Source organism: Tenebrio molitor, chromosome 5 (assembly GCF_963966145.1).
Source record: "Tenebrio molitor chromosome 5, icTenMoli1.1, whole genome shotgun sequence".
NCBI classification, from domain to species: Eukaryota; Metazoa; Arthropoda; class Insecta; order Coleoptera; family Tenebrionidae; genus Tenebrio; species Tenebrio molitor.
In genome coordinates this window covers 19030758-19043295 of record NC_091050.1, presented here as the reverse complement: position 1 = coordinate 19043295, position 12538 = coordinate 19030758, and the positions used below count along the sequence as shown (strand labels likewise).

At 38.6% G+C, this 12538-nt stretch overlaps 4 protein-coding genes across 11 annotated transcripts in view; 2 read left to right on the top strand and 2 right to left on the bottom strand.

Annotated features, from left to right (window-relative positions):
• Nucleotides 1-3428, top strand: part of LOC138130061 (diacylglycerol kinase eta) — a 171758-nt gene extending 168330 nt beyond the window's left edge. For all 7 annotated transcript variants that reach the window (XM_069046411.1, XM_069046414.1, XM_069046413.1 and 4 more), the window contains 2 exons: nt 1-970; nt 1057-3428. In XM_069046411.1, the coding sequence (XP_068902512.1) occupies nt 1-970; nt 1057-1359 (1273 nt within the window). In that variant the 3' untranslated portion in view covers nt 1360-3428. The remainder of the gene's footprint in view (nt 971-1056) is intronic.
• Nucleotides 2386-5301, bottom strand: GluRS-m (putative glutamate--tRNA ligase, mitochondrial). The gene is made up of 8 exons (XM_069046417.1): nt 5169-5301; nt 4885-5119; nt 4639-4834; nt 4370-4584; nt 4076-4307; nt 3572-4033; nt 3430-3515; nt 2386-2526 (listed from the first exon to the last, which is right to left on the bottom strand). Exons 1-8 carry the CDS (start codon nt 5281-5283, stop codon nt 2523-2525), a joined length of 1545 nt encoding a protein of 514 aa, XP_068902518.1. The 5' UTR covers nt 5284-5301; the 3' UTR covers nt 2386-2522.
• Nucleotides 5302-5453: 152 nt separating this feature from the next.
• SCCRO (defective in cullin neddylation 1 domain containing SCCRO) lies at nt 5454-7160 on the top strand. 2 transcript variants are annotated; one of them, XM_069046418.1, is made up of 3 exons: nt 5454-5595; nt 5906-6499; nt 6552-7160. In XM_069046418.1, exons 1-3 carry the CDS (start codon nt 5593-5595, stop codon nt 6738-6740), a joined length of 786 nt encoding a protein of 261 aa, XP_068902519.1. In that variant the 5' UTR covers nt 5454-5592; the 3' UTR covers nt 6741-7160. The 2 variants fall into 2 exon arrangements, with proteins under 2 accessions (XP_068902519.1, XP_068902520.1); XM_069046419.1 differs by lacking the exon at nt 5454-5595 and adding an exon at nt 5626-5766.
• Nucleotides 7161-7285: 125 nt separating this feature from the next.
• LOC138130064 (uncharacterized) lies at nt 7286-8500 on the bottom strand. Its single transcript, XM_069046420.1, has 4 exons — nt 8163-8500; nt 7935-8114; nt 7531-7695; nt 7286-7483 (listed from the first exon to the last, which is right to left on the bottom strand). The coding sequence occupies exons 1-4, from the start codon at nt 8361-8363 to the stop codon at nt 7292-7294; spliced, it is 738 nt and encodes a 245-aa protein (XP_068902521.1). The 5' UTR covers nt 8364-8500; the 3' UTR covers nt 7286-7291.
• Nucleotides 8501-12538: the final 4038 nt, after the last annotated feature.

The following is a 12538-nucleotide window of genomic DNA, read 5'->3' as shown; positions in this document are numbered from 1 at the left end:
TTTCATGGGGGGCATCAACTTCTGGGGGGGCACCAAGGAAGACCACATCTTCCTGCCGCCCTCCTTCGACGACAAAATCCTCGAAGTGGTGGCGGTGTTCGGGTCGGTCCAGATGGCGGCTTCTCGACTGATCAACTTACAGCACCACCGCATAGCGCAATGCCAGAGCATCCAGATTAACATCCTGGGCGAGGAGGGCGTGCCCATCCAAGTGGACGGTGAGGCCTGGATCCAACCGCCGGGGATCATAAGAATCCTCCACAAGAACCGCATGCAGATGCTGTGCCGCAACCGCGCTCTGGAAAACTCCCTCAAGTCGTGGGAGGAGAAACAAAGACAGAGCATAGCCGCGCAGGGCAAACCCAGACATTCCATCTCGCACGACAAGGGCAGACACAGTTTCACCCGACAGAGCATGCCGGGTCACGAGAAGTCCTTCCTGGGGGTCAACTTCGAGAAGATCCGCCAGCACTCGTTCAGCGGTGCCGTTCCCGTGCACCACGAGAAGCAACAAACCGTGACCTTCGTGGAGAAACCGCCGGCTCCGGTCGAGCCCGACATTTTATTCACCGACGAGGAACACTACCTCCTGCTGAACTTCATCGAATGCACCACGACTTTAACGAAATGGATCAAAATATTAGCAATCAGTTACTCGTTAGAATCAGATTTGTATACGTTAGCGACCAAATGCGATACTTGCCTTGAAAATATACATCCAAACGGAAAAATACTAGAGGGACCTTCTTTACGGGTCGAATTTACCAAATTGGTTACCGCTGTTAAACAACTGTACGAAGACAGTTGTTGTCTGTTGCACGACAGGGGAGACAAACTCAAACTACGAGAGGACCTAGAGAATAAACTAAGTGCCAGTTTAGCCAATACGGAACTAGAATTAAGGAAATGTGTGATGTACGACAAGCCGCAAGGGAGTCTGGTTTATCTGCAACCGGTGCAAGGCGACCAGGTAAGTACCAGACCGCTAGGGTACCACGGTGTATTCCTGAGCCGATATGTTTTACGTGAAATGCACGCTCGTTTGTGATTTTTCAGTCCGAGCACAAGCGCAAAGGCCTCTTCTGGCTCAAGTTCCGAGCCAAAGGAACCGGCTCGGCCCAGCAGCAAACGGGGAAGAAATCTGGACGCGAGGTGGCCTCCTGGGGCACCCAAGAGGTGGCGACGTGGCTCGAGACTCTGCAGCTGTCGGAGTACATCGACAGCTTCGTCAAGAACGACATAAGAGGGCGGGAGCTTCTCACTCTGGCCAGGCGGGATTTGAAAGACTTAGGTGTTACTAAAGTAGGTCATGTAAAAAGAATACTGCAAGCCATCAAGGATTTGACTCAAGGTTTATAAATTAACAAAAATAATTTACCAACCGATGTTTTAAAATTTAATGTTAAAATCCGCACCTTGTAAGCCTGACCGGTTCAGGATCCGCGTAAAAAAATCTTTTTCGTGTTGGTCGGTGCATAAGTTAAGATCTCCTCTTTCACGTTGTTTTTGGCGTTAAGAAAATGGTACGTACCACCCCGTGTAGATGTACTGATTATTGATTGATATTAGTTATTGATATGAGAAATTACTGTGATTTCCAAAAAAAATATATAAAATTATTCTAGTTATGAAATATAGTTAAGTGTGAAAATGATAGTGTACGTTCGTTCATCAAATCGAAATTCATCTATTCTTCAATAAAAAACCGAAAATTATGAAAAATTTTACTAAAATCGTACGCTTATAAAACTCGTTAATAACAATTTGATTGTTGTCATTGTCAAATTTTTCTCTTGGAAAAAAAAAACTACCAAAATTTTATTATTACGACAAACTAATATTCTAAACTAAAAGCAATTATCTTTCCCTAGCAATATATCTAAAACTACAACTTACTCTTTCTATCTCTAACTTATAAGTGCATTGCTTTTCTTCGTGCTTCATCTTCGAATAAAAACAAACGAATGCTATTGTTTGTATTCACGCGTTTGCGGACTCGCCGCTTTGGTCGGTCACGCTCCGGCGCCACTCGATCAAAGTGACGATTTCGAACCTGTTTCTTTTGAATTCTTTTCATGCAAAATCCATTCACGTGACGTACAGTACCTTATATGTGTAGTAGAAGAAGTTTAAACAGACGTAGTCTTCATTATTTGTACTACCTATATTTTTAAGCTTTTTTGGATGTTGAAGAGTATTTATAAATAAAGTAGGAACTAGTTTAGTACCTTAGAGTTAAGAGTCTACGCTAGTGTAATGTGTTGAGTTGATTACTTTCCGTTCGAAATCAATACAGAAGAGTTAATAGAAGCAACTAAGATAATCATTACTTATTGCCTTTTGCATGTTAGCTGATGTGATTATTGTGTCAAACCATAGCTTCGTAGTAGGACGACTTGTTTCTAAATTGACGCCCCTCGTCTCTGGGGTGACTTGTTGATATCTAGACAGCTGTAATTTTTTTCGCACAACTACCATATCAAAGATGGGTCATTCCATTTGTGTTGCGAAACGACCCGTCTTTACCTAAAAACCATGATATTTTAGAGTAGTGTAGCGAGTAGAGGCCAAATTGGAGCAAAACATTTTGGCAAACGTCGCGCATTGGACGGACGCCATCTGGTGGCGTTTTTAACCGACTGCCATAATTAACAGCACTTCAACCAAACTTCCTGTGAACGTGTTATGTATTACTTAGCACAAAATATGTTGTAGCCTTATGATCATTCCCGTATGTACAAAGTAATGGTTAGTTTTTAAGGAATTATGGCAATTTAATGATTCGATTCGATGCATTCCTTTTATTCTCCTTGTTTGTGTACTTTCACTCCACTTCGTACAATCATTGACAAAGAGGCAAGGAACATTAATATTTACTTACAAGTGGACCAAATTTCTCCCCTCTTACACAATTTCATTGGTGTTTCGAGCGAACAGTCTCCGACTGGAGGCGGCAGCGCCGTTTCATGTTGAGCGACGCGGCTGCCGCCACTGGAGGACGCCCCTGCATTCGACCCTGTGATTACTTGTTTTGTGTTCACCGAGTTCGTATTATTTCGTGCAGATTTCGAGAATCTTATTAGGACGGGGGACAAAAATTGATATTTAATAACGCTCTCCAAATCTGTCCGCGTATTTTTTACCTAAGACTGCTGTTGAACTTCTGTGATATAATGTTGCAGTCACTTGTAATAAAATGGCCAGCAATACGATTATTTCCGTTTTATATATTATTTATTATACTTAAACCTCAAAGCTCTCCATTGTTTAATACAAATTAGGTTTGTGAAGTAATAAGATTAGTTTTTCATTTAATAATTGTGACCTAGGAAACTGGAAACATACCAAATTGACCATTGTATTACTTTTTTTAAACTTTTTTTATTGTAATTGTATTATTATGAAAGATATTAAATATATTTATCTCACTTGTTGTTTTTTATGCTGCACTGGAGACGCTCCACAGTATTCTCCTTCCCTAAGATTGTCATCATTTCTGCCACACTTGGCCCCTCCTATTAAACAATCAAAATCCAACAAAACGAACGTACAAAGAAAGAGCAAAAATTACCTTCAATCCACTAAGGATCGCCCTTAAAGTTTTCATAAAACTTCCAAACTTGAGCTGACGCTCCCCACAAAACTCTTTGAAAAACCCATTCAAATTGTCCTTATCTAAAAACTGCTTCTCTTGTAAATTTTCTATAAAGATTTCTATATGTGGTAACTCAGTATCACTGATTTTACAAGTTCTAGGTGAGACCCAGATAAACTTTAAATCATCGCTCAACAAATCTGACAGTTTGTTAATTCTACTAACTGACCAATGAAGAATGTTCTTAATATGTTCTGAACTTAACTGCAGTGAATCATGCTCAGGCAAATGCTTTTTTACCATCTCACGCACTACTTCAATCAATTCATTTTCCTCTTGTGGGTGCTGAAGTTTCCTCTTCAGCTCCAATCTACTGAACTCCAGCAACCTCTCAGACATCAATTTTCCAGAATGAGAGTTGATTCTGGAAATATTAAACTACAATCTTTATTGTTATAGCTTTTCAATAATCAAATTTACCTGTTCCGCTAACTCGTCCATTGTCAGACATTTTGGTTTGACATTTCGCTCGCTATCTTTTTCAAAGCCACCTCCTGAATTAATTATGAAGTTAATTACCGCTAATGGAAATATACCGCTGTCTCTGTAGTGGCTGATTTTAATGTCTCCTTGTCTTTTACTGAGTTTTGAGCCGTCAGAGTTCATTAAAAGAGGTAAATGAGCAAACTGTGGGGGTTTCCAATTAAAAGCTCTGAAAAATACAGTTGCGTGTGTGCACTGCTGCCAACCTAAACCTGACAAAAACAAAATTACCGATACATCAGAATGTGTTTAGTGGTGGAAATTTGCCACTCAACACCTCTCAAAACGTGAGAAATTTCCATTAAATGGTCGTCGACGACGTTGGCGAAGTGATAAGTGGGAAAACCGTCAGATTTCATTATGACCGGATCACCTTCATTTGCAGCAATGTCATAAGTGATGGTACCGTATATCAAATCATTGAAACTTTCAAGTCCTGGATTCAACTAGAATTTAATGAAATAAATCAAATATTCACACATGGACATGATAAATTATACTTTGAACCTAATACAGTGTGGGACACCTTGAGACAATTTATCTGCAACTTGTGCAGGGTGTAAACTTCTGCATCTGTTGTCATACTTGGGGACTTCTCTGACCCTTACAGCTTCTCTTCTCAGTAATTCCAAACGTTTCTCAGTGCAAAAACAGTAATAAGCTGACTTGTTCTCTAATAATGTTTTGACATGCTCCCTACAATCTTTCACTGTAAAATAAATTCCTTTTGATTTGGTAACAAATACTTGTAAATGTGTGTTCTTTGAGACTGAATATAGGGACCAAAATTCCCTTCTGTTCCAGGTCCTTCATTTATTTCTATTCCAGCCCAACTCAAGTCACGCTGCAATTGTTCCACAGCTCCTTGAACCAAACGACTTTGATCTGTATCCTCTATGCGCAAAACGAATTTGCCCCCACGAGATTTCGCAAACAAATAATTATAAAGGGCAGTTCTCAAGCCTCCCAAATGGAGAAAACCTTAAATGGAGATGTACAAATGGGGTTTGATGTGGTAATGATGAATTACCTGTGGGACTCGGGGCAAAACGCACTCTGACTACTTCCTGGTTAATTCCGGAATAAAATCGTGGGGATATTGGAGTTTTCACGATTATGAAATACCGGCAGATGGAGGTTAACATGGTTAGACGAGAGTTTTTTAGAGGTTAAGTGAAAATTTCATTCATGTTATCGCTGGTAAAAATCAAGGGAAATGAACGGAATGACTCCCCCTCGGATGACTAAACTTGCACTTTCTTTTTACTTTCTCCGCGTCTCACGTTTTCGGTCGTCCCAGTTTTCCATTTCCATCGTTATTTGTAAGAGTGGCAACCTTGCACACGCAGACTTTTAAGGTTATTTTCGATGATTCTCCAAATACGTTAAAGAAAATCGTAGTCAAATGATTAAGTTGTATTAGCAAATTTGTAGTGCAAAACTCCTAGACTATCATGGTAAGCAGAAATTTGGGAAATTGCTATAGAAAAGCACATTTATAAACATTAATGTGACTGTCAAAATTATTTTGATGGACATAACCTCACACTTGCCACTACAACTTGGCAATTTCGAAATTGTTATCAATTATCAGGAAATTCGTAGTGAAAATTTGTGCGAGGAGAATGGTGAGTGGGCCGTCGAAGTCTCGAATCTCCAAATCCCAATTTTTCCAGATCTCGACTCAGCTGTCAAATCTATTTTGATGTTCTTAACCTTACTTTTGATGTAATAAAGGCAATTTTTTTAAAACCGTCCGTGTTTCAGCATAAACTCAAGTCGTCCCAAAGAGAGAAGGTGAAAAAATTTATATCATTTACACAGACAGGCGAGAATACAGCGATCTATTGCCTTACTCAAAACGATTGGAAATTAGACTTAGCCAGCGATAATTACTTTCAGAACCCAGATGCATACTATAAGGAGCCTAGAAACGTCGACAAAAAGAAGCTCGAGGCTCTGTACAACAGATACAAAGACCCCAACGAGCCAGACAAAATCACTGTCGATGGTATTATGAAATTCTTAGATGATTTAGGCCTGCCGCCTGAATCAAAACTAGTACTGATAATAGCGTGGAAATTCAAAGCTGCCACCCAATGCGAGTTCACCAGAGATGAATTCAACAACGGAATGACAGAACTAGGTTGTGATAATATCGATAAGTTAAAAGCCAGACTGTCAACGTTAGAAAATGAAATTCGCGATAATTACAAGTTTAAGGACTTTTATCACTTTACGTTTAACTATGCCAAAAATCCGGGCCAGAAGGGGCTGGATCTTGATATGGCCATCGCATACTGGAACATCGTCCTCAAAGGCAAATTCAAATTTTTAGACTTATGGTGCACATTTCTGCAGGTGCGATGTCACACCCTGTCCGACGACATTCACAATTAGCTCTTTATTCCAGGAAAACCACAAGAGGTCGATCCCAAAAGACACCTGGAATCTCCTCCTAGACTTTGCTCAACAGATTGCAGATGATATGAGTAATTACGACGAAGAAGGCGCTTGGCCTGTCCTAATCGACGACTTTGTTGAATGGGCCTCGACAAGAACAAGAGAAAACCAACAACACGGTACCAACCAACTCGATTAGCGAAACTATTTATTTGTCGAACAACGTGCCGAAACTCAGACTTGGATGACATTAAACTGTTTTCAACTATAATTTCGTTTACGAGTCGTCAATTGGCAAAAGATAATCCGTCGCATGAAGTTGCTTCTACGATTTAAGAGGGTAGATAAGCGCTTTTAGTATCGTTCAATAAAATTTAATACAAATGTAGCAGATTGTGCGTTGATTATTCATTTCGTCTATTTTGAAACCTTTGATTTTATCCAAGTAACTGTTGCGGCGGTTCCAATTTAATGTCATGCGGTCTGTCTTCGTTTTATTTATTAAAAAAAAAAAATAGAGAAAAATTGTAAATAGCAAAGAAAGAAATTTTGAGCACTAAAATTGTAAATTTTCATCAGCTATAATAAATAATTATATTGTTTTTAAATAAATCTACAACTGAGTGTTATTTCCCCGAACCTGCAGTTTAAAAGAAATAAATCGTTAGTGTCAACACTGTCTTCTTGTTAATTCAAATGTCGGGTTACAATAAATTACAGATTTTGTATTAAATAATGTGCGGATTCAAGTTACTGCTGCTGACTATAATCTTTGCTTTGAAAATACAAGAACGATAATTCGTACAGACTAGGGTCACATTTGTAACATTTATTTATGATATGACCGTACCACAAGCACAAAATGTTGAATCTTTCCCTTAAAGCCACCGCTATAAAGGCCCCTTTGTTGTCCGAGTGCTGATGAGAATCTACCAGAGTCACCTAAAATTCTTACGTCAAGAAAACACACTCTCAACTCCCACACTTACTGTCTCTTTTTGCAAAATAAAAAGAACGCTCCTGTTGTCAGCAATCAGAATAATGTACAGATCAGGATTGTATTTGCTTTTGTTGCTCTTGTTCCACTCGGATAAGTTGCTTTTGATGTTTGCATAAAGCGATTGAAACAGAGATTCCATGTAAATCATGCTTTTCTGAAAAACAACAAATTAAATTTGCCGCCATGTCGCGGCGACAACAGACACTATTTAATTATTAAAACGTATTATAGCTATTCAATTTAAAGCTTTTATGTGCAATGAAATATGATGTTACAGTGTGTTTGTTTTATAATCAATTCTAAATGAATAATGTGAGGTTATGTTTGTGTAGAGTACTCATGTGTCACAATGGCGGTTAAATTCACACTTTTTGAATGTTTTATTATCGTTACCCATTCTGTCAAGCCCTCAGCTCGATATCCAGCGAATTTCATTGCTTCGGGAACCGTCAAATTAAAATTGTCTAGAGTTCCTTTGGTTTTCAATTCCTCGTGAATCTTGTTGCCGTCCAAGATGCTGTACGCAAGTAAGTAGATCAATCGGACGTTTATAACATTGTCTGGTTTGTTAATCTAGAAGTGGAAATGAAATGCTGAAATCTGTTGGTGTTTGTTACTCACGATAATCCTTTCGTGCCTGCAATAGGATGCCATCAGAACGGCAATCAAAGTGCAGGCGTTGCTTGAAATCGACACATTTTGATAATTGTAGTGGCTTTGAGAAAATTTCGGTTCGAAAAATGTTACTCTTATTTCAGGATGGTTTTGTAGATGGATGGTTTCATGTTTGGGGAAGAATGGTAATTCTGAACAATCAGACATTTTACATTTGATAATTTTGACACATTTGTAACGTTTCAAATTATCATCGGCTTCTATAAAAATTGTACGAGGATTGTAGAACGCGGTTTCGATGATTGGAAAATCTGAGACAAACACGGATTAAAAAATACATCGTAAATATTTAGAACAAAGGTTATCGGAGGAGATTAATGCAATTACGACGAACGGAGTTTTAACAAATAATAGAACACTTGGATCACTTGGGCAATAAGTTGGAGAAAAGCAAATAGTTTATTTAAATTTATACGAAAACAGGTTCAAAAATGTAGATTACAGATTTGGGTCAAAACATGATAAATCAGAAGCCTTGAAGTAAACGATTTTTATGGTGAGCCATTAACAACAAAGATTTTATATGCATGTGTTTATTTTTTCTTCCAAAGATTGCATTATTGTTAGATCACGTACAAGTTGTCAGAATCAATAAATTGGTAGGTATAGTATTATAAAGACGGTCCTAATTTAGCATAAAGAGTGTGCCTCTAGGTGCTCCAGTATTTTAAACATTTATTAGCTAGTTTCTATAAAAATATTTTCTAAGGACATCATACGTGCCTTACAAAAATGTTATGAAGAAACAGTAGGTAATCATAAAATCAAAGTTAGAAATCTTTTGGTGCATTCAAGTTCAGGCCAGGGATAATAATGGGTGTGAAAAAGGGACTGGAAGAAGAAAACGGATCTGGAGTAAAAGAAGAAAGAGGGTTTATGGAAAGAACGGTAAAAAGAAAACAGAGAAAATGGAGAATTGTAACAATATACAGCAGAAGTATGAAAGAAACGAAGAGAATAATAGAAGAGCGAGTAAAAGAGCAGGAAGAAGGAACTCTGGTGATTGGGGGGGATTTTAATGCAAGAATTGGGGGAAAAGGAAGGCGGATGGAAGAACAACAAGCAACAATAGAAAGAAGACCAACAAAAGATGGAATAGAAAACGCAGAAGGGAGAGAACTGGTTAGCTTAGTAGAAGAAAGAGGATGGGACGTACTTAATGGAAACTGCATAGGAGACGAGAAAGGGGAGTACACGTATATTGGATCGAGAGGGGAGACAGTTATTGATTATGTTATGGTGAATGAAGAAGCATGGGATAAAATAGAAGAATTTAAGGTGGGAGAAAGAGTGGAGTCGGATCATATGCCATTGGAAGTGAGGACAAAAGGAAGAGAGAAAGAGAGAAGTATGAAGGATGTTAAAAGAAAAATTGTGAAGAATATTTGGACGGAAGAAGGAAAAGAAAAGTATAGAGCAAGACTTAGGGAGGCAAAATACGAAGAAGGAGAAATAAACGAAAAAGTGAGGGAGCTGAGCGAGAACGTAAAAAATGCAACAGAAAAAAAAGAGATAGAGATAAGAGAGAAGATGGGGCTGTGGAAAAACGAGTGGTGGGATAAAGAATGCAGGGAAGGGAAGCAAGCAGCAAGAAAGAAACTCAGAAATTGGAAAAAAGAAAAAGCAACGAAGGAAGAGTACAAGAGAGCACGCAAGAGGTACAAATTAGTATGCAAAGAGAAGAAGGAAAAGAAACGGATGGAAGAAGAAATGAAGATGAAAGGTATAAAGACGGAAGAAGAGGTGTGGAGATACATAAATAGGGAAAGAAAGAAAAAAGGAGAAATAGTGAGTGATAGAATTACTATGGAGGAATGGAGAAAGTACTTCAGTGAGTTGTTGGGGGGTGAGGAAAACAGACAAGAAAAGGAAAAGAGACAACACAGAGTGGGAGAAATAGAAGAGATAACAAGAGAAGAATTAGAGCAACAACTAAGAAAACTGAAAAGGAAAAAGGCACCGGGGAGGGACGGTATACAGAACGAATCGTGGATGTATGGAACTGAAAGGGAAGTTGATAGGTTGTTAGAGATAATGAATGGAGTGTGGAAGGGAGAGGGCTTCCCCCAGGAGTGGAAGGAGGGGATAATATGCCCCATATATAAGAAAGGAGAAAAGGATACAGCCAGCAATTACAGGGGGATCACGCTCCTTAATACGGCATATAAGGTATACGCGATGATTGTGGAAGAAAGACTGATGAAGGAAATGAATGAGCGGGGTGCGTTACCAGACGGGCAGGCGGGATTTAGGAAAGGTAGAGGGACTATGGACAACGTATATATCTTGAATCATATAATAGGAAATGAGATAAAAAAGAGGGGTAGCAAGATATATGCATTTTTTGTAGACCTGAAGGCGGCTTTTGATAATGTGGAAAGAGACTTACTGTGGGAATACTTGAGAAAGAAAGGGATAAATGAGCATCTGGTAACAAAAATAGAAGAGATATATGAAGAGACGATAAGTAGAGTGAGAGTGGATGGAAGAGTGAGTGAATGTTTCAAGACGTATAAGGGAGTAAGACAAGGTTGTCCACTAAGCCCCAGCCTGTTTGCAGCGTTTATAGGAGATATAGAGGAGATGTTCAGGAAGGGGCAGGCAGGGGGGGTCGTGGTGGGCAAAGAAAAAGTGTGGTCTTTGGCATACGCGGATGATTTGGTGGTGCTAGCGAGAGAGGAGAAAGGTATGAAAGAAATGTTGGGAAATATGGAGAAATATATGAGGAGGAAAAAGTTGACGGTGAATGTAGAGAAATCCAAGATGATGGTGTTTAGAAAGGGGGGTGGTAGGAGAAAAATAAATGAGTGGAGATGGGAAAAGGATAAAATTGAAGAAGTGAAAGAATTTAAGTATTTAGGTTATGTGATGAATGAAAGAAACACAGCAGCAGCACATGTGAGAGAGTTAGTGAAAAAAGCGAATAAGATAATAGGAGCGGTATGGGGGATAGGAGAGAGAAAATTTGGACATGACTTTAGAAGGAGAATAATGATGTTTGATAGTCTGGTGAAAAGCGTGATGATGTATGGAGCGGAAATATGGGGATGGAGAGAGCAAGAAGGGTTGGAAGGGGTGCAAGGAAAATATTTGAAATGGGTGCTAGGAGTAGATAGAGAGACACCGGGCTATATAGTGATGGAGGAAACAAAAAGGGATGGAATAAGAATAGAAGCAGGAAAGAGAGCAATAAGATTTGAGGAGAGGTTGATAGAGAGAGGAGAGTGTAGAATTTTGCAAGAGTGTCTGAAAGAAAAAAGGAAAGAAATAGGAAAAGGGGTATGGAAAGAGAGGGAGGCATATTTCGAAAGAAATGGTTATGCAGGAGCGGAGATAGAAAGAATGCGAGAGGGAGGCAGAGCAATGACATATGAATTGGTGCAGAGAGACAGAGATGTGCAAGTGCAGGAAAGAAGAACGAGAATTAGGGAATCTAGGTACAATGGGAAGTATGAAAAAATAATAACGGAAGAACTACCAAAGTACCTAGGAAGAGAAAGTAGAAAGGAGAGAGTGATAATAGCAAGATTTAGGTGTGGAAATGAGGAGAGAGAGAATAAATATTGGAATGAGGATAGGATTAGAGTGTGCAGGATGTGTGGAGAAAAAAAGGAGACGATAGAACATATGTTGAATGAATGCGTAGAATTGAGAGAGAGAGAGGAAAGTAGAGAAGAAATGTTGAATGAGGACGGAAGAGGGATCGAATGGATGAAGAAGGTTGAGTGGAGAAGAGGGACAATATGTGGGGAGGGATAATTGTATTTGGAAAGCTGCTAATTTGTTATTGTTTTGAATTATTTAGTTAGTTAGTTTTAGTTATTATATTATATTTTATTGTATTTTATTGAGTTAGTGGGAAATGTCGAAAATCGGATAATTTATAAACCTGTATAGGTATTAAATATACATACAACAACAACAAGTTCAGGCCATATAGAAAAATTATCAATCCAGCAAGCATCAACTATCTATTATGCTTTGCGACAGCTATAAGTTTTAATAACAAAAAAGCATTTGTGTATAAAACTGGAGAAAGCTTTAGGTTGTAATAATGTTGGTATTTACACCAAAACATTTTCGAACCATTCATTAAAAAGTAGAAAAACTCAAAAGGCAGTTAATAAAAAAAGCAAAATTCAGAAATTCAGTGCAGATTCTGATTACGGTGCCTGTTTTAGTGGACTGGATGATGAGTCAATGATGGATATGCCAGTGGCTACATATCAGAAAATAAAACAAGAATTTTTCAATGAGTTGACTTTGTGTGATGTTGCATCAATTGCAATTTTAACAATAGGGTAACGCAATAATAACGGGTG

Coding starts and splice junctions, on each gene's coding strand:
- SCCRO (XM_069046418.1), top strand. Junction 6,500..6,551: donor TATGGTGCACATTTCTGCAG/GTGCGATGTCAC, acceptor TCTTTATTCCAG/GAAAACCACAAGAGGTCGAT.
- LOC138130064 (XM_069046420.1), bottom strand. CDS start 8,363: ATGTCTGATTGTTCAGAATTACCATTCTTCCCCAAACATGAAACCATC. Junction 7,696..7,934: donor CTGAGGGCTTGACAGAATGG/GTAACGATAATA, acceptor GTTGTTTTTCAG/AAAAGCATGATTTACATGGA. Junction 7,484..7,530: donor TTATTTTGCAAAAAGAGACA/GTAAGTGTGGGA, acceptor TAAGAATTTTAG/GTGACTCTGGTAGATTCTCA.
- GluRS-m (XM_069046417.1), bottom strand. CDS start 5,283: ATGTTAACCTCCATCTGCCGGTATTTCATAATCGTGAAAACTCCAATA. Junction 4,835..4,884: donor CAAAGAACACACATTTACAA/GTATTTGTTACC, acceptor GAAAGATTGTAG/GGAGCATGTCAAAACATTAT. Junction 4,585..4,638: donor CACACTGTATTAGGTTCAAA/GTATAATTTATC, acceptor ATTAAATTCTAG/TTGAATCCAGGACTTGAAAG.